General features: G+C 47.1%; 2 protein-coding genes and 1 long non-coding RNA gene across 5 annotated transcripts in view; 1 reads left to right on the top strand and 2 right to left on the bottom strand.

Moving 5' to 3' along the window:
• Positions 1 to 24,367, top strand: part of LOC118374750 (plasma membrane calcium-transporting ATPase 3-like) — a 189,391-nt gene that overhangs the window by 52,368 nt on the left and 112,656 nt on the right. For all 3 annotated transcript variants that reach the window (XM_052481242.1, XM_052481241.1, XM_052481243.1), the window contains 2 exons: positions 55 to 213; positions 22,714 to 22,785. In XM_052481242.1, the coding sequence (XP_052337202.1) occupies positions 55 to 213; positions 22,714 to 22,785 (231 nt within the window). The remainder of the gene's footprint in view (positions 1 to 54; positions 214 to 22,713; positions 22,786 to 24,367) is intronic.
• LOC127912319 (uncharacterized) lies at positions 7,079 to 8,085 on the bottom strand. The gene is made up of 3 exons (XR_008081780.1): positions 7,833 to 8,085; positions 7,603 to 7,648; positions 7,079 to 7,555 (listed from the first exon to the last, which is right to left on the bottom strand). It is a non-coding gene; the product is annotated as an uncharacterized LOC127912319 (long non-coding RNA).
• On the bottom strand, positions 14,543 to 22,723 carry LOC127912317 (uncharacterized). Its single transcript, XM_052481244.1, has 2 exons — positions 16,353 to 22,723; positions 14,543 to 16,057 (listed from the first exon to the last, which is right to left on the bottom strand). The coding sequence occupies exon 2, from the start codon at positions 15,959 to 15,961 to the stop codon at positions 14,915 to 14,917; it is 1,047 nt and encodes a 348-aa protein (XP_052337204.1). The 5' UTR covers positions 15,962 to 16,057; positions 16,353 to 22,723; the 3' UTR covers positions 14,543 to 14,914.

Genomic DNA, 24,367 nt, shown 5'->3' with positions numbered 1-24,367 from the left:
GGGGGTCAGGGATCAGGTTGGGCTTACTTCGAAACTCCTGTGTGTGTCCTCCAGCCAAGAAGCAGGACGAGGCTGTAGCCATGGAGATGCAGCCTCTGAAGAGTGCAGAGGGAGGAGAGGTGGAGGAGAAGAAGAGAGGCAACACCACAAAGAAAGAGAAGAGTGTTCTACAGGGTAAACTCACCAAACTGGCTGTGCAGATTGGGAAAGCAGGTAGGATGTTCTCTAACTCTGTGTTTTATTATGTTAGGCCATACACATTTAATTTACTGTGGTTTATTCTGTTAGGCCATGCACATTTAATTTACTGGTAGGACGTTCTCTAACTCTGTGTTTTATTCTGTTAGGCCATACACATTTAATTTACTGGTAGGACGTTCTCTAACTCTGTGTTTTATTCTGTTAGGCCATACACATTTAATTTACTGGTAGGACGTTCTCTAACTCTGTGTTTTATTCTGTTAGGCCATACACATTTAATTTACTGGTAGGACGTTCTCTAACTCTGTGGTTTATTCTGTTAGGCCATACACATTTAATTTACTGGTAGGACGTTCTCTAACTCTGTGTTTTATTCTGTTAGGCCATACACATTTAATTTACTGGTAGGACGTTCTCTAACTCTGTGTTTTATTCTGTTAGGCCATACACATTTAATTTACTGGTAGGACGTTCTCTAACTGAATGGTTTATTCTGTTAGGCCATACACATTTAATTTACTGGTAGGACGTTCTCTAACTCTGTGTTTTATTCTGTTAGGCCATACACATTTAATTTACTGTGTTTTATTCTGTTAGGCCATACACATTTAATTTACTGGTAGGACGTTCTCTAACTCTGTGTTTTATTCTGTTAGGCCATACACATTTAATTTACTGGTAGGACGTTCTCTAACTCTGTGTTTTATTCTGTTAGGCCATACACATTTAATTTACTGGTAGGACGTTCTCTAACTCTGTGTTTTATTCTGTTAGGCCATACACATTTAATTTACTGGTAGGACGTTCTCTAACTCTTGTGTTTTATTCTGTTAGGCCATACACATTTAATTTACTGTGGTTTATTCTGTTAGGCCATACACATTTAATTTACTGGTAGGACGTTCTCTAACTCTTGTGTTTTATTCTGTTAGGCCATACACATTTAATTTACTGGTAGGACGTTCTCTAACTCTGTGGTTTATTCTGTTAGGCCATACACATTTAATTTACTGGTAGGACGTTCTCTAACTCTGTGTTTTATTCTGTTAGGCCATACACATTTAATTTACTGGTAGGACATTCTCTAACTCTGTGTTTTATTCTGTTAGGCCATACACATTTAATTTACTGGTAGGACGTTCTCTAACTCTGTGGTTTATTCTGTTAGGCCATACACATTTAATTTACTGGTAGGACGTTCTCTAACTCTGTGTTTTATTCTGTTAGGCCATACACATTTCAGTTGTAACAGATGAGCTTCACTTTATTTTCTGCCGTGCTGTGCTCATATAGTGTCCACTCTCCCTTGATGATTTCCCATGCTGATGCGTGAGAATCAAAGACCAAACCGCCTCAGATCACCCGCTTTGGGGCTCTGATTGGATAGTGACACAAACACACACACTTGGGACCTGTGTGCACAGATATTTCATTTCTCTCGCGTGCCAGCATGGCTTTGGTCAGCCAAAATTCATACTATTTTTGATCCGGGTTAAACAAATTCATATTATTTACGTTATTTGCAAACAGTCGGTTAAACACATTTTCTGACCTATTTGAAGCAGTTAACACCCGAAACATCATGTCTCCAAACGACTGGCCAGAGATCAGGACATTCATCAGCAAAGACGAAGATGGTAGCGTTTCGGACAACCAAATTTATGTCAAAATAAGTGATGCCATTGAAGAATTTCAGATGTATGGGGATTTGTGATTCAGAACTTACATTTTACCAGAAGCCTACTGCTTTGTAGTAGACAGACAGTCAACACCAAGGCGGAATGTGTTTGAAGTTCTCATGCACACAGAGAACAGAGAACAGTCCCCATATCCTGCAAAAGGCATTGCCATTGCATTGCACAGATCAGGAGCTCCACAATGACGTGGTCGACTGTCTCCGAGGTGGGGGCTTTTCCTGGCAGCCGGATGAAGCAATTGATGGAGATTGTGGTGAGTAACTGACTGTATAGACCTACTGGCCCCACATTTAGTAAAGCTTTCTCTGTGACAATACTTGGTATAAGCGCTATACACATGGAATGGATTGATGCTTCGAATTGTGCTGTTAAATAATGTATATTCTGTAAATCAGTGGTTCCCAACCACGGGAACTAGGACCCTGGAGGTACCTGGCCTATCCACAGGGGGTATTGGGTCTATCCACAGGGGGTACTAAAGGGTGTACTGGGTCTATCCACAGGGGGTACTGGGTCTATCTACAGGGAGTACTGGGTCTATCTACAGGGAGTACTGGGTCTATCCACAGGGAGTACTGGGTCTATCCACAGGGAGTACTGGGTCTATCTACAGGGAGTACTGGGTCTATCCACAGGGGTACTAAAGGGTGTACTGGGTCTATCCACAGGGGGTACTGGGTCTATCTACAGGGGGTACTAAAGGGTGTACTGGGTCTATCCACAGGGGGTATTGGGTCTATCCACAGGGTGTACTGGGTCTATCCACAGGGGTACTAAAGGGTGTACTGGGTCTATCCACAGGGGTACTGGGTCTATCTACAGGGAGTACTGGGTCTATCCACAGGGAGTACTGGGTCTATCCACAGGGGTACTGGGTCTATCCACAGGGTGTACTGGGTCTATCCACAGGGGTACTAAAGGGTGTACTGGGTCTATCCACAGAGTACTGGGTCTATCTACAGGGAGTACTGGGTCTATCCACAGGGGGGTATTGGGTCTATCCACAGGGGGTACTGGGTCTATCCACAGGGAGTACTGGGTCTATCCACAGGGGGTACTGGGTCTATCCACAGGGGGTACTGGGTCTATCCACAGGGAGTACTAAAGGTGTATTGGGTCTATCCACAGGGAGTACTGGGTCTATCTACAGGAGTACTGGGTCTATCTACAGGGAGTACTGGGTCTATCCACAGGGGTACTGGGTCTATCCACAGGGAGTACTGGGTCTATCCACAGGGGGTACTAAAGGGTGTACTGGGTCTATCCACAGGGAGTACTGGGTCTATCCACAGGGAGTACTGGGTCTATCCACAGGGAGTACTGGGTCTATCTACAGGGAGTACTGGGTCTATCCACAGGGAGTACTGGGTCTATCTACAGGGAGTACTGGGTCTATCCACAGGGGGTACTGGGTCTATCCACAGGGAGTACTGGGTCTATCCACAGGGGTACTGGGTCTATCCACAGGGGGTACTGGGTCTATCCACAGGGGTACTAAAGGGTGTACTGGGTCTATCCACAGGGTGTACTGGGTCTATCCACAGGGAGTACTGGGTCTATCCACAGGGGGTACTGGGTCTATCCACAGGGAGTACTGGGTCTATCCACAGGGAGTACTGGGTCTATCCACAGGGGTACTGGGTCTATCCACAGGGAGTACTGGGTCTATCCACAGGGAGTACTGGGTCTATCCACAGGGAGTACTGGGTCTATCCACAGGGGGTACTGGGTCTATCCACAGGGAGTACTGGGTCTATCCACAGGGAGTACTGGGTCTATCCACAGGGAGTACTGGGTCTATCCACAGGGAGTACTGGGTCTATCCACAGGGGTACTGGGTCTATCCACAGGGGTAATGGGTCTATCTACAGGGAGTACTAGGTCTATCTACAGGGAGTACTGGGTCTATCCACAGGGAGTACTGGGTCTATCTACAGGGAGTACTGGGTCTATCCACAGGGCGTACTGGGTCTATCTACAGGGAGTACTGGGTCTATCCACAGGGGGTACTGGGTCTATCCACAGGGAGTACTGGGTCTATCTACAGGGAGTACTGGGTCTATCCACAGGGGTACTGGGTCTATCCACAGGGGGTATTCTGGGTCTATCTACAGGGAGTACTGGGTCTATCCACAGGGAGTACTGGGTCTATCCACAGGGGGTACTGGGTGTATCCACTGGGGTAATGGGTCTATCTACAGGGAGTACTAGGTCTATCTACAGGGGTACTGGGTCTATCCACAGGGAGTACTGGGTCTATCCACAGGGGTACTGGGTCTATCCACAGGGGTATTGGGTCTATCTACAGGGAGTACTGGGTCTATCCACAGGGGTACTGGGTCTATCCACAGGGCGTACTGGGTCTATCTACAGGGAGTACTGGGTCTATCTACAGGGAGTACTGGGTCTATCCACAGGGGTACTGGGTCTATCCACAGGGGTATTGGGTCTATCTACAGGGAGTACTGGGTCTATCTACAGGGAGTACTGGGTCTATCTACAGGGAGTACTGGGTCTATCCACAGGGGTACTGGGTCTATCCACAGGGGTATTGGGTCTATCTACAGGGAGTACTGGGTCTATCCACAGGGGTACTGGGTCTATCTAGGGAGTACTGGGTCTATCCACAGGGAGTACTGGGTCTATCCACAGGGAGTACTGGGTCTATCCACAGGGAGTACTGGGTCTATCCACAGGGGTACTGGGTGTATCCACAGGGGGTAATGGGTCTATCTACAGGGAGTACTAGGTCTATCTACAGGGAGTACTGGGTCTATCCACAGGGAGTACTGGGTCTATCTACAGGAGTACTGGGTCTATCTACAGGGAGTACTGGGTCTATCCACAGGCGTACACTGGGTCTATCTACAGGGAGTACTGGGTCTATCTACAGGGAGTACTGGGTCTATCCACAGGGGTACTGGGTCTATCTACAGGGAGTACTGGGTCTATCTACTTTGGGGGAGTACTGGGTCTATCCACAGGGGGTACTGGGTCTATCCACAGGGGTATTGGGTCTATCTACAGGAGTACTGGGTCTATCCACAGGGCGTACTGGGTCTATCTACAGGGAGTACTGGGTCTATCTACAGGGAGTACTGGGTCTATCCACAGGGGTACTGGGTCTATCCACAGGGGTATTGGGTCTATCTACAGGGAGTACTGGGTCTATCCACAGGGGTACTGGATGCCTATCTACAGGGAGTACTGGGTCTATCCACAGGGACTTACTGGGTCTACTGCAGGGAGTACTGGGTCTATCCACAGGCGGAGTACTGGGTCTATCCACAGGGGTACTGAACAGTGTATCCACAGGCATTGGGTAATGGGTCTATCTACAGGGAGCTACTAGGTCTATCTACAGGGAGTACTGGGTCTATCACAGGGAGTACTGGGTCTATCTACAGGGAGTACTGGGTCTATCCACAGGGCGTAAACTGGGTCTATCTACAGGAGTACTGGGTCTATCCACAGGGGATTGGGTCTATCCACAGGGTGTACTGGGTCTATCCAATGTACTGGGTCTATCCACAGGGGTATTGGGTCTATCTACAGGGGGTACTAAACCCTGGAGGTGTACTGGTCTATCCACAGGGGTACTGGGTCTATCTACAGGGGGTACTGGGTCTATCCACAGGGAGTACTGGGTCTATCTACAGGGAGTACTGGGTCTATCTACAGGGAGTACTGGGTCTATCTACAGGGGTACTGGGTCTATCCACAGGGGGGAGGGTGTACTGGGTCTATCCACAGGGGGAGTACTGGGTCTATCTACAGGGAGTACTGGGTCTATCTACAGGGAGTACTGGGTCTATCCACAGGGAGTACTGGGTCTATCTACAGGGAGTACTGGGTCTATCCACAGGGAGTACTGGGTCTATCTACAGGGAGTACTGGGTCTATCTACAGGGAGTACTGGGTCTATCTACAGGGAGTACTGGGTCTATCCACAGGGAGTACTGGGTCTATCTACAGGGAGTACTGGGTCTATCTACAGGGAGTACTGGGTCTATCCACAGGGAGTACTGGGTCTATCTACAGGGAGTACTGGGTCTATCCACAGGGAGTACTGGGTCTATCTACAGGGAGTACTGGGTCTATCTACAGGGAGTACTGGGTCTATCCACAGGGAGTACTGGGTCTATCCACAGGGAGTACTGGGTCTATCCACAGGGGGTACTGGGTCTATCCACAGGGGTACTGGGTCTATCTACAGGGGTACTGGGTCTATCCACAGGGGGTACTGGGTCTATCCACAGGGGTACTGGGTCTATCCACAGGGGGTACTGGGTCTATCCACAGGGGGTACTGGGTCTATCCACAGGGGGTAATGGGTGTATCCACAGGGGGTACTGGGTCTATCCACAGGGTGTACTGGGTCTATCCACAGGGTGTACTGGGTCTATCCACAGGGTGTACTGGGTCTATCCACAGGGGTACTGGGTCTATCCACAGGGGGTAATGGGTGTATCCACAGGGGGTACTGGGTCTATCTAAAGGGTTACTGGGTCTATCCACAGGGGGTACTGGGTCTTTCCACAGGGGGTACTGGGTCTTTCCACAGGGGGTACTGGGTCTATCCACAGGGGGTACTGGGTCTATCCACAGGGGTACTGGGTCTATCCACAGGGGGTACTGGGTCTATCCACAGGGGTACTGGGTCTATCCACAGGGGATACTGGGTCTATCCACAGGGGTACTGGGTCTATCCACAGGGGGTACTGGGTCTATCCACAGGGGTACTGGGTCTATCCACAGGGGTACTGGGTCTATCCACAGGGGATACTGGGTCTATCCACAGGGGATACTGGGTCTATCCACAGGGGGTACTGGGTCTATCCACAGGGGGTACTGGGTCTATCCACAGGGGATACTGGGTCTATCCACAGGGGTACTGGGTCTATCCACAGGGGTACTGGGTCTATCCACAGGGGGTACTGGGTCTATCCACAGGGGGTACTGGGTCTTTCCACAGGGGGTACTGGGTCTATCCACAGGGGTACTGGGTCTATCCACAGGGGGTACTGGGTCTTTCCACAGGGGGTACTGGGTCTATCCACAGCGGGTACTGGGTCTATCTAAAGGGTTACTGGGTCTATCCACAGGAGGTACTGGGTCTATCCACAGGGGTACTGGGTCTATCCACAGGGGGTACTGGGTCTATCCACAGGGGGTACTGGGTCTATCCACAGGGGGTACTGGGTCTATCCACAGGGGTACTGGGTCTATCCACAGGGAGTACTGGGTCTATCTAAACGGTTACTGGGTCTATCCACAGGGGTTACTGGGTCTATCCACAGGGGATACTGGGTCTTTCCACAGGGGGTACTTGAGAAGACTCATGAGACCATAGGACTACTGGTAAAAATGCAAATGACGTGGTAAATCAGGGGTACTCTGGGCAGAGCAACATTTAGTTGGTGGAACAGTAACCGAAAAAGGTTGGGAACCACTGCTGTAGATGTCACGATAGGATACTCCTTTTGGTCATTGAATCCTTCAGTGACTCTGGACGTGACCTCGTATGATGCCGTACGTGACTCGTTCAGTGACTCTGGACGTGACCTCGTATGAAGCCGTACGTGACTCGTTCAGTGACTCTGGACGTGACCTCGTATGAAGCCGTACGTGACTCGTTCAGTGACTCTGGACGTGACCTCGTATGAAGCCGTTCGTGACTTCGTTCAGTGACTCTGGGCGTGACCTCGTATGAAGCCGTACGTGACTCGTTCAGTGACTCTGGACGTGACCTCGTATGAAGCCGTACGTGACTCGTTCAGTGACTCTGGGCGTGACCTCGTATGAAGCCGTACGTGACTCGTTCAGTGACTCTGGGCGTGACCTCGTATGAAGCCGTACGTGACTCGTTCAGTGACTCTGGGCGTGACCTCGTATGAAGCCGCACGTGACTCGTTCAGTGACTCTGGACGTGACCTCGTATGAAGCCGTACGTGACTCGTTCAGTGACTCTGGACGTGACCTCGTATGAAGCCGTACGTGACTCGTTCAGTGACTCTGGACGTGACCTCGTATGAAGCCGTACGTGACTCGTTCAGTGACTCTGGACGTGACCTCGTATGAAGCCGTACGTGACTCGTTCAGTGACTCTGGACGTGACCTCGTATGAAGCCGTACGTGACTCGTTCAGTGACTCTGGACGTGACCTCGTATGAAGCCGTACGTGACTCGTTCAGTGACTCTAGACATGACCTCGTATGAAGCCGTACGTGACTCAGTGCTGGCGACTGCAGGATAATAACGAGAGTACAAATAACAGTATGACATAAATATTCTAACTCATCACGTTAAATTATGTTTTGAATCTAGATGATAGCAGAATGCACCTTTTTCAGTTCTGCATTCATTTTACTGGGCTAAACTTCTTCATATATAGCCCTGTTTCTTCTAGAAAGTCTAGCCCTGTGAAGCTGTGAATTATATGTTGTCCATGCCTAGTCAGGCTATGCATTTAAGTAAAGAACTGATTATACATTACATTTGATAAAAATTGTTTATTTTTTGTCAATAATTTTTTCATTCGGGGTACAGATTAGAATGTTGTATTCTATTATACATCTTATATTATGTTAATTGATGTTTGTTAATGTTAATTAATTCATAGTTAATTTACTTAATAATGATAATCAGACTCAAATGTTTGTATTTCTCCTCTTTTCTTATGTCCATATAGGCTGAATATTCATTACCAGATTGTCCAAAGCACTCTGGTATATGGACCCCCATCACAAGGCCTTGGATCCTACGATTACAACAGATCCCTGGAAACACAACACAGGGCACCCAAACTGGATCCAGATCTGCTTTGGGGTTACTGTAGTCTGCTCTCTACCTCAATATCCAAGCCTTGGGCAAACCGAGGTCACTTCACAGGTATTTTTATGAATAGCTTGTGTCACTTTTTCCGATCAATTAAGTTTGTGAGAAGCTCCTACTCCTTGTAGATTCACTGTGTCTGATGATGGAAAGCTATTACTCCTTGTAGATTGACTGTCTGATGATGGGAAGCTACTACTCCTTGTAGATTCACTGTGTCTGATGATGGGAAGCTACTACTCCTTGTAGATTCACTGTGTCTGATGATGGGAAGCTACTACTCCTTGTAGATTCACTGTGTCTGATGATGGGAAGCTACTACTCCGTGTAGACTCTCTGTGTCTGATGATGGGAAGCTACTACTCCTTGTAGATTGACTGTGTCTGATGATGGGAAGCTACTACTCCTTGTAGATTGACTGTGTCTGATGATGGAAAACTACTACTCCTTGTAGATTGACTGTGTCTGATGATGGGAAGCTATTACTCCTTGTAGATTGACTGTGTCTGATGATGGGAAGCTACCACTCCTTGTAGATTCTCTGTGTCTGATGATGGGAAGCTACTACTCCTTGTAGATTGACTGTGTCTGATGATGGGAAGCTACTACTCCTTGTAGATTGACTGTGTCTGATGATGGGAAGCTACCACTCCTTGTAGATTGACTGTGTCTGATGATGGGAAGCTACCACTCCTTGTAGATTCTCTGTGTCTGATGATGGGAAGCTACTACTCCTTGTAGATTCACTGTGTCTGATGATGGGAAGCTACTACTCCTTGTAGATTCACTGTGTCTGATGATGGGAAGCTACTACTCATTGTAGATTCTCTGTGTCTGATGATGGGAAGCTACTACTCCTTGTAGATTCACTGTGTCTGATGATGGGAAGCTACCACTCATTGTAGATTCACTGTGTCTGATGATGGGAAGCTACTACTCCTTGTAGATTCACTGTGTCTGATAATGGGAAGCTATTACTCCTTGTAGACTCACTATGTCCGATGATGGGAAAACTATTACTCCTTGTAGACTCACTATGTCCGATGATGGAAAACTACTACTCCGTGTAGACTCACTGTGTCTGATGATGGGAAGCTACTACTCCTTGTAGATTGACTGTGTCTGATGATGGGAAGCTATTACTCCTTGTAGATTGACTGTCTGATGATGGGAAGATACTACTCCTTGTAGATTGACTGTGTCTGATGATGGGAAGCTACTACTCCTTGTAGATTCACTGTGTCTGATGATGGGAAGCTATTACTCCTTGTAGATTCACTGTGTCTGATGATGGGAAGCTACTACTCCTTGTAGATTCACTGTGTCTGATGATGGGAAGCTACTACTCCTTGTAGATTGACTGTGTCTGATGATGGGAAGCTATTACTCCTTGTAGATTGACTGTCTGATGATGGGAAGATACTACTCCTTGTAGATTGACTGTGTCTGATGATGGGAAGCTACTACTCCTTGTAGATTGACTGTCTGATGATGGGAAGCTACTACTCCTTGTAGATTCTCTGTGTCTGATGATGGGAAGCTATTACTCCTTGTAGATTCACTGTGTCTGATGATGGGAAGCTACTACTCCTTGTAGATTCACTGTGTCTGATGATGGAAAGCTACTACTCCTTGTAGATTCACTATGTCCGATGATGGGAAACTACTACTCCTTGTAGATTCTCTGTGTCTGATGATGGGAAGCTACTACTCCTTGTAGATTCACTGTGTCTGATGATGGGAAGCTATTACTCCTTGTAGATTCACTGTGTCTGATGATGGGAAGCTATTACTCCTTGTAGATTGACTGTGTCTGATGATGGGAAGCTATTACTCCTTGTAGATTCACTGTGTCTGATGATGGGAAGCTACTACTCCTTGTAGATTCACTGTGTCTGATGATGGGAAGCTATTACTCCTTGTAGATTGACCGTGTCTGATGATGCAAAACTGCACCATTTATTCTGTATTTTGGAAAGCTTTATGTTTTAAAACTGCCTGTTTCTTTGTTCTGTATTCCAAATGAGATGTCAGAGAGGATGTGGTGCATGTGAAAGCGTCCGTGGCAGTATCCCACATTGACCAGACGTCACCAACAGTCCACTCACAAACCCCTGGTCCTTCTGTAGCTCAGTTGGTAGAGCATGGTGCTTGTAACGCCAGGGTAGTGGGTTCGATCCCCGGGACCACCCATACGTAGAATGTATGCACACATGACTGTAAGTCGCTTTGGATAAAAGCGTCTGCTAAATGGCATATATTATTATTATTATATTAAACACACACCAGAGTTGAACGTTTTATGAGAACATCATGCGGACTGGTAAAGCCTTCAGTATAACACTCTGTTGCAAAGCTTTGGAGAAAATGTCCCAACATCACCCTTGCTTCTACTGGACTCTACTCCTGAAGACCCAGTGGAGGCAGTGGATTGACTACTTCAAACTATCATTGACTTTTACTTTCTACAAGTATGTCTGTGGTAACTACCTAGGCACTCTGATATATTCATATGAAAGGTATCCTCAGATAGCAATGGCTTCATGAGACCAGGCAAGCTTCTGTCTGATAGTGATGGCTTCATGAGACCAGGCACCCCTCTGTCTGATAGTGATGGCTTCATGAGACCAGGCACCCCTCTGTCTGATAGTGATGGCTTCATGAGACCAGGCACCCCTCTGTCTGATAGTGATGGCTTCATGAGACCAGGCACCCCTCTGTCTGATAGTGATGGCTTCATGAGACCAGGCACCCCTCTGTCTGATAGTGATGGCTTCATGAGACCAGGCACCCCTCTGTCTGATAGCGATGGCTTCATGAGACCAGGCACCCCTCTGTCTGATAGTGATGGCTTCATGAGACCAGGCAAGCTTCTGTCTGATAGCGATGGCTTTATGAGACCAGGCACCCCTCTGTCTGATAGTGATGGCTTCATGAGACCAGGCACCCCTCTGTCTGATAGTGATGGCTTCATGAGACCAGGCACCCCTCTGTCTGATAGTGATGGCTTCATGAGACCAGGCACCCCTCTGTCTGATAGTGATGGCTTCATGAGACCAGGCACCCCTCTGTCTGATAGTGATGGCTTTATGAGACCAGGCACCCCTCTGTCTGATAGTGATGGCTTCATGAGACCAGGCACCCCTCTGTCTGATAGTGATGGCTTCATGAGACCAGGCACCCCTCTGTCTGATAGCGATGGCTTCATGAGACCAGGCACCCCTCTGTCTGATAGCGATGGCTTTATGAGACCAGGCACCCCTCTGTCTGATAGCGATGGCTTCATGAGACAAGGCACCCCTCTGTCTGATAGTGATGGCTTCATGAGACCAGGCACCCTCTGTCTGATAGAGATGGCTTCATGAGACCAGGCACCCCTCTGTCTGATAGTGATGGCTTTATGAGACCAGTCACCCCTCTGTCTGATAGTGATGGCTTCATGAGACCAGGCACCCCTCTGTCTGATAGCGATGGCTTCATGAGACCAGGCACCCTCTGTCTGATAGTGATGGCTTCATGAGACCAGGCACCCTCTGTCTGATAGTGATGGCTTTATGAGACCAGGCACCCCTCTGTCTGATAGTGATGGCTTCATGAGACCAGGCACCCCTCTGTCTGATAGTGATGGCTTTATGAGACCAGGCACCCCTCTGTCTGATAGTGATGGCTTCATGAGACCAGGCACCCCTCTGTCTGATAGTGATGGCTTCATGAGACCAGGCACCCCTCTGTCTGATAGTGATGGCTTCATGAAACCAGGCACCCCTCTGTCTGATAGCGATGGCTTTATGAGACCAGGCACCCCTCTGTCTGATAGCGATGGCTTCATGAGACCAGGCACCCCTCTGTCTGATAGTGATGGCTTCATGAGACCAGGCACCCCTCTGTCTGATAGTGATGGCTTCATGAGACCAGGCACCCCTCTGTCTGATAGTGATGGCTTCATGAGACCAGGCACCCCTCTGTCTGATAGCGATGGCTTTATGAGACCAGTCACCCCTCTGTCTGATAGTGATGGCTTCATGAGACCAGGCACCCCTCTGTCTGATAGCGATGGCTTTATGAGACCAGTCACCCCTCTGTCTGATAGCGATGGCTTTATGAGACCAGTCACCCCTCTGTCTGATAGTGATGGCTTCATGAGACCAGGCACCCTCTGTCTGATAGTGATGGCTTCATGAGACCAGGCACCCCTCTGTCTGATAGTGATGGCTTCATGAGACCAGGCACCCCTCTGTCTGATAGCGATGGCTTCATGAGACCAGGCACCCCTCTGTCTGATAGTGATGGCTTCATGAGACCAGGCACCCCTCTGTCTGATAGCGATGGCTTCATGAGACCAGGCACCCCTCTGTCTGATAGTGATGGCTTCATGAGACCAGGCACCCCTCTGTCTGATAGCGATGGCTTCATGAGACCAGGCACCCCTCTGTCTGATAGTGATGGCTTCATGAGACAAGGCACCCCTCTGTCTGATAGCGATGGCTTCATGAGACAAGGCACCCCTCTGTCTGATAGTGATGGCTTTATGAGACCAGGCACCCCTCTGTCTGATAGTGATGGCTTCATGAGACCAGGCACCCTCTGTCTGATAGTGATGGCTTCATGAGACCAGGCACCCCTCTGTCTGATAGTGATGGCTTCTGTTGAGACCAGGCACCCCTCTGTCTGATAGTGATGGCTTCATGAGACCAGGCAAGCTTCTGTCTGATAGTGATGGCTTTATGAGACCAGGACTTCATGAGGCACCCCTCTGTCTGATAGCGATGGCTTCATGAGACAAGGCACCCCTCTGTCTGATAGTGATGGCTTTATGAGACCAGGCACCCCTCTGTCTGATAGCGATGGCTTCATGAGACAAGGCACCCCTCTGTCTGATAGTGATGGCTTCATGAGACCAGGCACCCCTCTGTCTGATAGTGATGGCTTCATGAGACCAGGCACCCCTCTGTCTGATAGCGATGGCTTCATGAGACAAGGCACCCCTCTGTCTGATAGTGATGGCTTCATGAGACCAGGCACCCCTCTGTCTGATAGTGATGGCTTCATGAGACCAGGCACCCCCCCTCTGTCTGATAGCGATGGCTTTATGAGACAAGGCACCCCTCTGTCTGATAGCGATGGCTTCATGAGACCAGGCACCCCTCTGTCTGATAGTGATGGCTTCATGAGACCAGGCACCCCTCTGTCTGATAGCGATGGCTTCATGAGACCAGGCACCCCTCTGTCTGATAGCGATGGCTTTATGAGACCAGTCACCCCTCTGTCTGATAGTGATGGCTTCATGAGACCAGGCACCCCTCTGTCTGATAGCGATGGCTTTATGAGACCAGTCACCCTCTGTCTGATAGTGATGGCTTCATGAGACCAGTCACCCCTCTGTCTGATAGAGATGGCTTCATGAGACCAGGCACCCTCTGTCTGATAGCGATGGCTTTATGAGACCAGTCACCCCTCTGTCTGATAGTGATGGCTTCATGAGACCAGGCACCCCTCTGTCTGATAGCGATGGCTTCATGAGACCAGGCACCCCTCTGTCTGATAGTGATGGCTTTATGAGACCAGTCACCCCTCTGTCTGATAGTGATGGCTTCATGAGACCAGGCACCCCTCTGTCTGATAGTGATGGCTTCATGAGACCAGGCACCCCTCTGTCTGATAGCGATGGCTTCATGAGACAAGGCACCCCTCTGTCTGATAGCGATGGCTTCATGAGACAAGGCACCCCTCTGTCTGATAGTGATGGCTTTATGAGACCAGGCACCCCTCTGTCTGATAGCGATGGCTTCATGAGACCAGGCACCCTCTGTCTGATAGCGATGGCTTCATGAGACCAGGCACCCCTCTGTCTGATAGTGATGGCTTCATGAGACCAGGCACCCCTCTGTCTGATAGCGATGGCTTCATGAGACCAGGCAAGTTTCTGTCTGATAGTGATGGCTTCATGAGACCAGGCACCCCTCTGTCTGATAGCGATGGCTTCATGAGACCAGGCAAGTTTCTGTCTGATAGTGATGGCTTTATGAGACCAGGCACCCCTCTGTCTGATAGCGATGGCTTCTTGAGACCAGGCAAGCCTCTGTCATCTTCACAACGATAAAATAAATAAACAACCAACATGCAACACTAGAGCAAAAAGCATTCCTTGACAAATACGCACATCCTGCTGAAGTGAACAGCAGTTACTGACAGATGATGCTGAACAGGGCCTGCTTGATGAGGGAGTATCCATGTCCCTCCTTGATGGTGATGACCCGGAGAGTGTCCTTGTCCCTCCTTGATGGTGATGACCCGGAGAGTATCCTTGTCCCTCCTTGATAGTGATGACCCGGAGAGTATGCTTGTTCCTCCTTGATGGTGATGACCCGGAGAGTATCCTTGTCCCTCCTTGATGGTGATGACCCGGAGAGTATGCTTGTCCCTCCTTGATGGTGATGACCCGGAGAGTATCCTTGTCCCTCCTTGATGGTGATGACCCGGAGAGTATCCTTGTCCCTCCTTGATGGTGATGACCCGGAGAGTATCCTTGTCCCTCCTTGATGGTGATGACCCGGAGAGTATCCTTGTCCCTCCTTGATGGTGATGACCCGGAGTGTATCCATGTTCCTCCTTGATGGTGATGACCCGGAGAGTATCCTTGTTCCTCTTTGATGGTGATGACCGGAGAGTATCCTTGTCCCTCCTTGATGGTGATGACCCGGAGAGTATGCTTGTTCCTCCTTGATGGTGATGACCCGGAGAGTATGCTTGTTCCTCCTTGATGGTGACGACCCAGAGAGTATCCTTGTCCCTCCTTGATGGTGATGAGCCGGAGAGTATCCTTGTTCTTCCTTGATGGTGATGACCCGGAGAGTATCATTGTTCCTCCTTGATGGTGATGACCCGGAGAGTATCCTTGTTCCTCCTTGATGGTGATGACCCGGAGAGTATCCTTGTTCCTCCTTGATGGTGATGACCCGGAGTGTATCCTTGTCCCTCCTTGATGGTGATGACCCGGAGAGTATCCATGTCCCTCCTTGATGGTGATGACCCGGAGAGTATCCTTGTTCCTCCTTGATGGTGATGACCCGGAGAGTATCCTTGTCCCTCCTTGATGGTGATGACCGGAGAGTATCCTTGTCCCTCCTTGATGGTGATGACCCGGAGAGTATCCATGACCCTCCTTGATGGTGATGACCCGGAGAGTATCCATGACCCTCCTTGATGGTGATGACCCGGAGAGTATCCATGTCCCTCCTTGATGGTGATGACCCGGAGAGTATCCATGACCCTCCTTGATGGTGATGACCCGGAGAGTATCCTTGTTCCTCCTTGATGGTGATGACCTGGAGAGTATCCTTGTTCCTCCTTGATGGTGATGACCCGGAGAGTATCCTTGTCCCTCCTTGATGGTGATGACCCGGAGAGTATCCTTGTCCCTCCTTGATGGTGATGACCCGGAGAGTATCCTTGTCCCTCCTTGATGGTGATGACCCGGAGTGTATCCATGACCCTCCTTGATGGTGATGACCCGAGAGTATCCTTGTCCCTCCTTGATGGTGATGACCCGGAGTGTATCCATGTCCCTCCTTGATGGTGATGACCCGGAGAGTGTCCTTGTCCCTCCTTGATGGTGATGACTCAGACCTGATCATGGATTTAAGGAAACTTAGTACTCATTCTTAACTTTTGACATTTCTGTTGAGGACTTGGGTGACATAGTGGAAAGCGGCTTCCACGAGAAACAAAAATCCCATAAACACAGTGGCTGCGGCTGCAGTTTACTCCCATGAATCCATGGACCAAGTCTGCTCTCCAGGAAGTTTTGACCTCAAGTTCATGGTCCAGTCTTGGGTGATCAGGAAGGGACATCGAGACTCAAAGTTTGCTGCAGTACAATGGAACTACATGAAACAGTTTGCCTGCTTGTGGCAGCAGGAGTATGAAAGAGTGGATTATAAGGCAGTCATTCCTGGTCAGCCTTTAGTTACCTGTTACAGAAGCAGGCATCTAAGCATTGCTCATATGGCTGGGGAAGTTCTAGCAGCTTCAGTGGACTTGTACCATCTATCGTGTTGATACCAGACGTCCCAGCATCTCCATCTGGGTCATTCTATAAAGAGAAAGTGTATGTCATGGACAAGGTTTTCCAGCCTTCCAGTCCTCTTTGACACACAGTTGAAAATCTTCGCATCTTTGGATAGGAGAGCAACTTTGGTTTTAGAAGTGGGGGGTCGGAAATAATAATATATACAGTTGAAGTCAGAAGTTTACATTCACTTAGGTTGGAGTCATTAAAACTCGCTTTTCAACCACTCCACAAATTTCTTGTATAGTTTTGGCAAGTCGATTAGGATATCTACTTTGTGCATGACACAAGTAATTTTTCCAACAATTGTATACAGACAGATTATTTCACTTTATCACAATTCACTGTATCACAATTCCATTGGGTCAGCAGTTTACATACACTAAATTGACTGTGCCTTTAAACACCTTGGAAAATTACAGAAAATTATGTCATGGCTTTAGATGCTTTTGATAGGCTAATTGACATAATTTGAGTCAATTGGAGGTGTACCTGTGGATGTATTTCAAGGTCTACCTTCAAACTCAGTGCCACTTTATTTATTTATATGGGAAAATCAAAAGAAATCAGCCAAGACGGCAAAGAAAAATTTGTCGACCTCCACAAGTCTGGTTCATCCTTGAGAGCATTTTCCAAATGCCTGAAGGTGCCACGTTCATCTGTCCAAACAATAGTATGCAAGTATAAACACCATGGGACCACGCAGCTGTCATACTGCTCAGGAAGGAGACGCATTCTGTCTCCTAGAGATGAACATACTTTGGTGTGAAAAGTGCAAATCAATCCCAGAACAACAGCAAAGGACCTTCTGAAGATGCTGGAGGAAACAGGTACACAAGTATCTGTATCCACAGTAAAACAAGTCCTATATCAACATAACCTGAAAGGTCGCTCTGCAAGGAAGAAGCCACTGCTCCAAAACCGCCATAAAAAAAGCCAGACAATTGTTTGCAACTGCACATGGGGACAAAGATTGTACTTTTTGGAGAAATGTCCTCTGGTCTGTTGAAACAAAAATAGAACTGTTTGGTCATAATGACCATCGTTATGTTTGGAGGAAAAAGGGGGAGTCTTGCAAGCCAAAGAACACCATCCCAACCGTGAAGCACGGGGGTGGCAGCATCATGTTGTGAGGGTGCTTTGCTGCAGGAGGGACTGGTGCACTTCACAAAATAGATCATGAGGGGGGGAAATTATGTGGATATATTGAAGCAACATCTCAAGACATCAGTCAGGAAAGTAAAGCTTGGTCGCAAATGGGTCTTCCAAATGGACAATGACCCCAAGCATACTTCCAAAGTTGTGGCAAAATGGCTTAAGGACAACAAAGTCAAGGTGTTGGAGTGGCCATCACAAAGCCCTGACCTCAATCCTCTAGAAAGTTTGTGGGCAGAACTGAAAATGTGTGTGTGAACAAGGAGGCCTAGAAACCTGACTCAGTTACACCAGCTCTGTCAGGAGGAATGGGCCAAAATTCTCCCAACTTATTGTGGGAAGCTTGTGGAAGGCTGACCAAAATGTTTGACCCAAGTTAAACAATTTAAAGACAATGTTACCAAATACTAATTGCGTGTATGTAAACTTCTGACACACTGGGAATGTGATGAAAGAAATAAAAGCTGAAAGAAATCATTCTCTCTACTATTATTCTGACATTTCACATTCTTAAAATAAAGTGGTGATCCTAACTGACCTAAAACAGGGAATTTTTACTTGGATTAAATGTCAAGAATTCTGAAAAACGGAGTTTAAAAGTATGGCTAAGGTGTATGTAAACATCCGACTTCAACTGTATCTCCATTCCCATGTCGTCCTCTAAGACATATATACTCCAAACAGCCTACCCGACCGTCCGGATGTGTCCGCATGGTCCTAAAGCACACCGTTGCCGCGTTTTGTATCACATTCCAATTATAAAATTGGGGGACAAAAATTCAATTACAAAATGTAATTGGAGGGAACTACAGTGAAGATTGAGTCTCTCTCAACAAGTTACATTTCGATCAATCTGATGGTGGTCTAGACCACGAAACCATCTATGGTTGTTCAAGCCTCTTGACATGCTTATCACTTGTAGAACAGCACCGGGTGACACCCTGCCTAAACTTGGGGCTGCAGGGAACTGCCCTGGCCATGGAGAAGATGGAAAAATCAAAAAGGGGAAAGCGTGTGAAACAGTGTAGCAACAACCAAAAACCCAGACCTGAAAGAGACCTTTGAAAAGAGCCTATCCTGTTGCAACCGGTTTGACTGACTTAACTGGAACAGCAGCCCCACAACACACGGTGAAATTGTCAATAATACACAACAATTCAACATCATTGATATAGAAGTTGACATGATGCATGACCTCAGCAGGAAGGGCCTTGACAAGGAACAGTACAAGCGATTCCAAATCAGATTTACACATGGTAAGCAGATATTATTGCGAGTGTTGCAAAATGCTTGTGCTTCTAGTTCCGACAGTGCAGAATATCTAACATGTAATCTGACACAACTTAACTACTTAATACACACAAATCTAAGTAAAGGGATAGAATAAGAATATGTACCTATAAATATATGGATGTGCAATGACCGAGCGGCATAGGGAATGCAATAGGTGGTGAGTAAACATCATTATTAAAGTGGCATTAATAAAGTGACTAGTGATCCATTTGTTAGTGTGGCCAATGATTTCAGGTCTGTATGTAGGCAGCAAATAAAATAAATGTTATTGATCACATACATGTGATTTTTGCGGGTGTACCGAAATGTTTGTGCTTCTAGCTCCGACAGTGGAGTAATATCTAAGTAATATCTAACAAATTACACAATATATACCCAACACACACAAATCTAAGGAGGAATGAATTATGACTATTATACAAATTTGTGAGGTTTTTAGGTGACAAATTTCTTTAACCTCCTGAGGTTGAAGAGGCTAAGTTGTGCCTTCTTCACCACACTGTCTGTGTGGGTGGTTCATTTTAGTTTGTAAGTGATGTGTAGGCCATGTAACTTGAAGCTTTCCACCTTCTCCACTATGGTCCCGTCGAAGTAGATAGGGGGGTGCTTCCTCTGCTGTTTCCTGAAGTCCACGATCATCTCCTTTGTTATGTTGACGCTGAGTGAGAGGTTGTTTCCTGAAACCACACTCCCATAACCTCCTCTCTGTTGGCTGTCTCGTCATTGTTAGTAATCAAGCCTAATACTGTTGTGTCGTCTGCAAACTTGATGATTGAGTTGGAGCCATGCACGGCCACGCAGTCATGATGTTTCCTACCTTCACCACCTAGGGGCGGCCTGTCAGGAAGTCCAGGACCCAGTAGCACAGGGCGGGATTCGGACCCAGAGCCTCAAGCTTAATGATGAGCTTGGAGGGTACTATGGTGTTGAAGTCAATAAACAGCATTCTTACATAGGTATTTCTCTTGTCCAGATGTGATAGGGCAGTGTGCAGAGTGATGGCGGTTGCATCGTCTGTGGATCTATTGGGGCGAACTGAATTGGGTCTAGGGTGGCAGGTAAGGTAGAGGTGATATGGGTAGGTTTTAATAGTCACAGTGGGTACTACATCTCTGATACACTTCCTTATAAACTCGGTCCCAGTATCCGTGTATACATCTAGATTATTTTTGCACGCTACCTGGAACATATCCCAGTCCACGTGATCAAAACAATCCTGAAGCGTGGATTCCAATTGGTCAGACCAGCGTTGAATAGTACGAAGCACGGGGACTTCCTGTTTGAGTTTCTGCCTATAGGACGGGAGGAGCAAGATGGATTCGTGATCAGATTTGCCAAAAGGAGGACAGGGGAGGGTCTTGTAAGCATTCCGGAAGTTTAAATAGCAATGTTCGAGAGTCTTGGTTGCGCGAGTAGGACAGTCAACATGTTGATAGAATTTTGGCATCCTAGTCCTCAGATTTACTTCGTTAAAATCCCCAGATACAATAAATACAGCCTCGGGATGTGTGATTTCCAAGTTTCTATGAAGTCCAGTGAAGTTCGAGGGCCATCGAGGTTTCGGCTTTGAGGTGGGATGTAAAACGGCCGTGGCGATGACGGAGGAGAATTGTCTTGGGAGATCATTTGGTTGGCATGTAATTGTGAGGTATTCTAGGTCTGGTGAACAAAATGATTTGAGTTGCTGTATGTTCCTAGAATTACACCATGAGTCGTTTATCATGAAACACACCCCTCAGCCCTTCTACTTCCCGGAGAGATATTTACTCCTGTCTGCATGATGTACTGAGTATCCTGCTGGCTTTACCGACTCCGACAGAGTATCCAGAGAGAGCTATGTTTTTGTGAAGCAAAGTATGTTCCAGCCCCCGATGTCTCTCTGGAAAGAAAGCTTTGCTCGAAGCTCATCAACTTTGTTATCCAAAGACTGGACATTAGCGAGTAATATACTTGGAAGCGGTAGGTGGTGTGCGCGCCTCCTAAGTCGAACTAGCAGGCCGCCTCGAGTGCCTCTCCTCTGCCGGCGAGGTTTTGAGTCGGCCCCTGGTCCAGGGAAGTCGTATTCCTGGTCATAATGCTGGTATTTCTGGTGAGTAACCACCGCTCTATATCCAATAGTTCTTTCCGGCTGTATGTAATGACACACAACATTTCCTGAGCTAATAATGTAAAAAATAGTACATAGAAAACTATGCAGTATTTTTATTTTTTTTATGAGCCAGTCGCTGTGGATGCCCAGATGTGTGTCCACTGTGGATGCCCAGATGTGTGTCCACTGTGGATGTTCAGATGTGTGTCCACTGTGGATGCCCAGATGTGTGTCCACTGTGGATGCCCAGATGTGTGTCCACTGTGGATGTTCAGATGTGTGTCCACTGTGGATGTTCAGATGTGTGTCCACTGTGGATGCCCAGATGTGTGTCCACTGTGGATTTTCAGATGTGTGTCCACTGTGGATGCCCAGATGTGTGTCCACTGTGGATGTTCAGATGTTGTGTCCACTGTGGATGCCCAGATGTGTGTCCACTGTGGATGCCCAGATGTGTGTCCACTGTGGATGTTCAGATGTTGTGTCCACTGTGGATGCCCAGATGTGTGTCCACTGTGGATGCCCAGATGTGTGTCCACTGTGGATGTCCAGATGTGTGTCCACTGTGGATGCCCAGATGTGTGTCCACTGTGGATTTTCAGATGTGTGTCCACTGTGGATGCCCAGATGTGTGTCCACTGTGGATGCCCAGATGTGTGTCCACTGTGGATGTTCAGATGTGTGTCCACTGTGGATGCCCAGATGTGTGTCCACTGTGGATGCCCAGATGTGTGTCCACTGTGGATGCCCAGATGTTGTGTCCACTGTGGATTTTCAGATGTTGTGTCCACTGTGGATGCCCAGATGTGTGTCCACTGTGGATGTTCTTGGAAGGGGAAGAGGTGGTGAGGCACAAACAACAATTCCCGAAAAGTTAGGTCCATAAACACTCTGTGTAAACAAGAAGGAAAGCAGTTCATTACAAGTTAAAAACAAACACTATAGGGTCCAGAACAAGCCACTTGCTATCAAATCTGCCAATGTACCCTTGAGCAAAGCACTTCACCCAAATTTCTCCAGGGTCACTGTCAATAATGGCTGATCCCTGGCCGTGACCCTACTCTCCAAGTGTGTTTTAGGGGAGTGGGATATGCAAAAAAATATTTTCCAGTTAATACCACACACTTTTACAGGTCACACACTTGAACAAATGTGAAACAGGACAACCCCCCATTTTCACCTCTGAATTTGGGTGGATTTATTTTGGGTGGATATTTCTTCCATTTTCTGCTCGTCAATTAAATTAGTATGGCCTTATGTAACATTACAGTGTCATAAAGTTATACAGTCAATTAAATTAGTATGGCCTGATGTAACATAACATCGTCATAAAGTTACATGGTCACACATCATTCTTTCTGTCTCTCTCTGTCTAGGCCTGGTGATGTCAGCTATAACAGTGCTCATCTTGGTGTTGTATTTTGTCATCCAGACGTTCGTAATAGAAGGTGAGATGTTTTTATATTGGCAACAAGCATAGGAAATAGTCATGTTGTTGTGTTGCGGGTTGAGTCAATAATGTTGTTGTGTTAATAATGTTGTTGATGTGTTGCAGGTTGAGTCAATAATGTTGTTGATGTGTTACAGGTTGAGCCAATAATGTTGTTGATGTGTTGCAGGTTGAGTCAATAATGTTGTTGATGTGTTGCAGGTTGAGTCAATAATGTTGTCGTTGTGTTAATAATGTTGTTGTTGTGTTAATAATGTTGTTGTTGTGTTAATAATGTTGTTGTTGTGTTAATGTTGTTGTTGTTGTGTTAATGTTGTTGTTGTGTTAATACTGTTGTTGTTGTTGTTGTTGTGTTAATGTTGTTGTTGTGTTAATGTTGTTGTTGTTGTGTTAATGTTGTTGTTGTTGTGTTAATGTTGTTGTTGTTGTGTTAATGTTGTTGTTGTTGTGTTAATGTTGTTGCTGTTGTGTTAATGTTGTTGTTGTTGTGTTAATACTGTTGTTGTTGTGTTAATGTTGTTGTTGTTGTGTTAATACTGTTGTTGTTGTGTTAATGTTGTTGTTTTTGTGTTAATGTTGTTGTTGTGTTAATACTGTTGTTGTTGTTGTTGTTGTTGTTGTGTTAATAACTTTGTTGTTGTTGTGTTATTAATGTTGTTGTTGTGTTAATAACTTTGTTGTTGTTGTGTTATTAATGTTGTTGTTGTGTTAATGTTGTTGTTGTTGTGTTAATACTGTTGTTGTTGTGTTAATAATGTTGTTGTACATTTAAGTGATAATGCCAAAGAAGCAGGTTTTTGTTGGATATATTGGCACGGATGTTGTCTTGTCTTGCTCTGTCTTGTCCTTTGTTGCTCTGCCTCCTCCTCTGTCTCCTTCTCTGTTGCTGTCTCCTCCTCTGTTGCTCCGTTTCCTCCTTTGTTTCTCTGTCACCTCCTCTGATGCTGTGTCTCCTCCTCTGTTGCTGTCTCCCTCTCTGTTTCCTCTGTTGCTGTCTCCTCCTCTGTTTCCTCCTCTGTTGCTCTGTCTCATCCTCTGTCTCGTCCTCTGTTGCTCTGTTTCCCCCTTTGTTGCTCTGTCACCTCTGTCTCATCCTCTGTTTCCTTCTCTGTTGCTGTCTCCTCTTCTGTCTCCTCCTCTGTTTCCTACTCTGTTGCTGTCTCCTCCTCTGTCTCCTCCTCTGCTGCTGACTCCTCCTCTGTTGCTCTGTCTTGTCCTCTGTTTCCTCCTATGTTGCTCTGCCTCGTCCTCTGTCTTCTCCTCTGTTGCTCTGTCTTGTCCTCTGTTTCCTCCTCGGTTGCTCTGTCTCATCCTCTGTTTCTCTGTCACCTCCTCTATCTCTTCCTCTGTTTCTCTGTCTCTTCTGTTTCCTCATCTGTTGCTGTCTCCTCCTCTGGCTCCTCCTCTGTCTCATCCTCTGTTGCTCAGTCACCTCCTCTGTCTCATCCTCTGTTTCTCTTTCCCCACTGTTTCCTCCTCTGTTGCTGTCTCCTCCTCTGTTTCCTCCTCTGTTGCTCTCTCCTCCTCTGTCTCCTCCTCTGTTGCTGTCTCCTCCTCTGTCTCCTCCTCTGTTTCCTCGT

Source organism: Oncorhynchus keta, chromosome 27, assembly GCF_023373465.1.
Source record: "Oncorhynchus keta strain PuntledgeMale-10-30-2019 chromosome 27, Oket_V2, whole genome shotgun sequence".
NCBI classification, from domain to species: domain Eukaryota; kingdom Metazoa; phylum Chordata; class Actinopteri; order Salmoniformes; family Salmonidae; genus Oncorhynchus; species Oncorhynchus keta.
The sequence above is the reverse complement of the archived record's forward strand: the minus strand, read 5'-3'. Positions and strand labels throughout refer to the sequence as shown.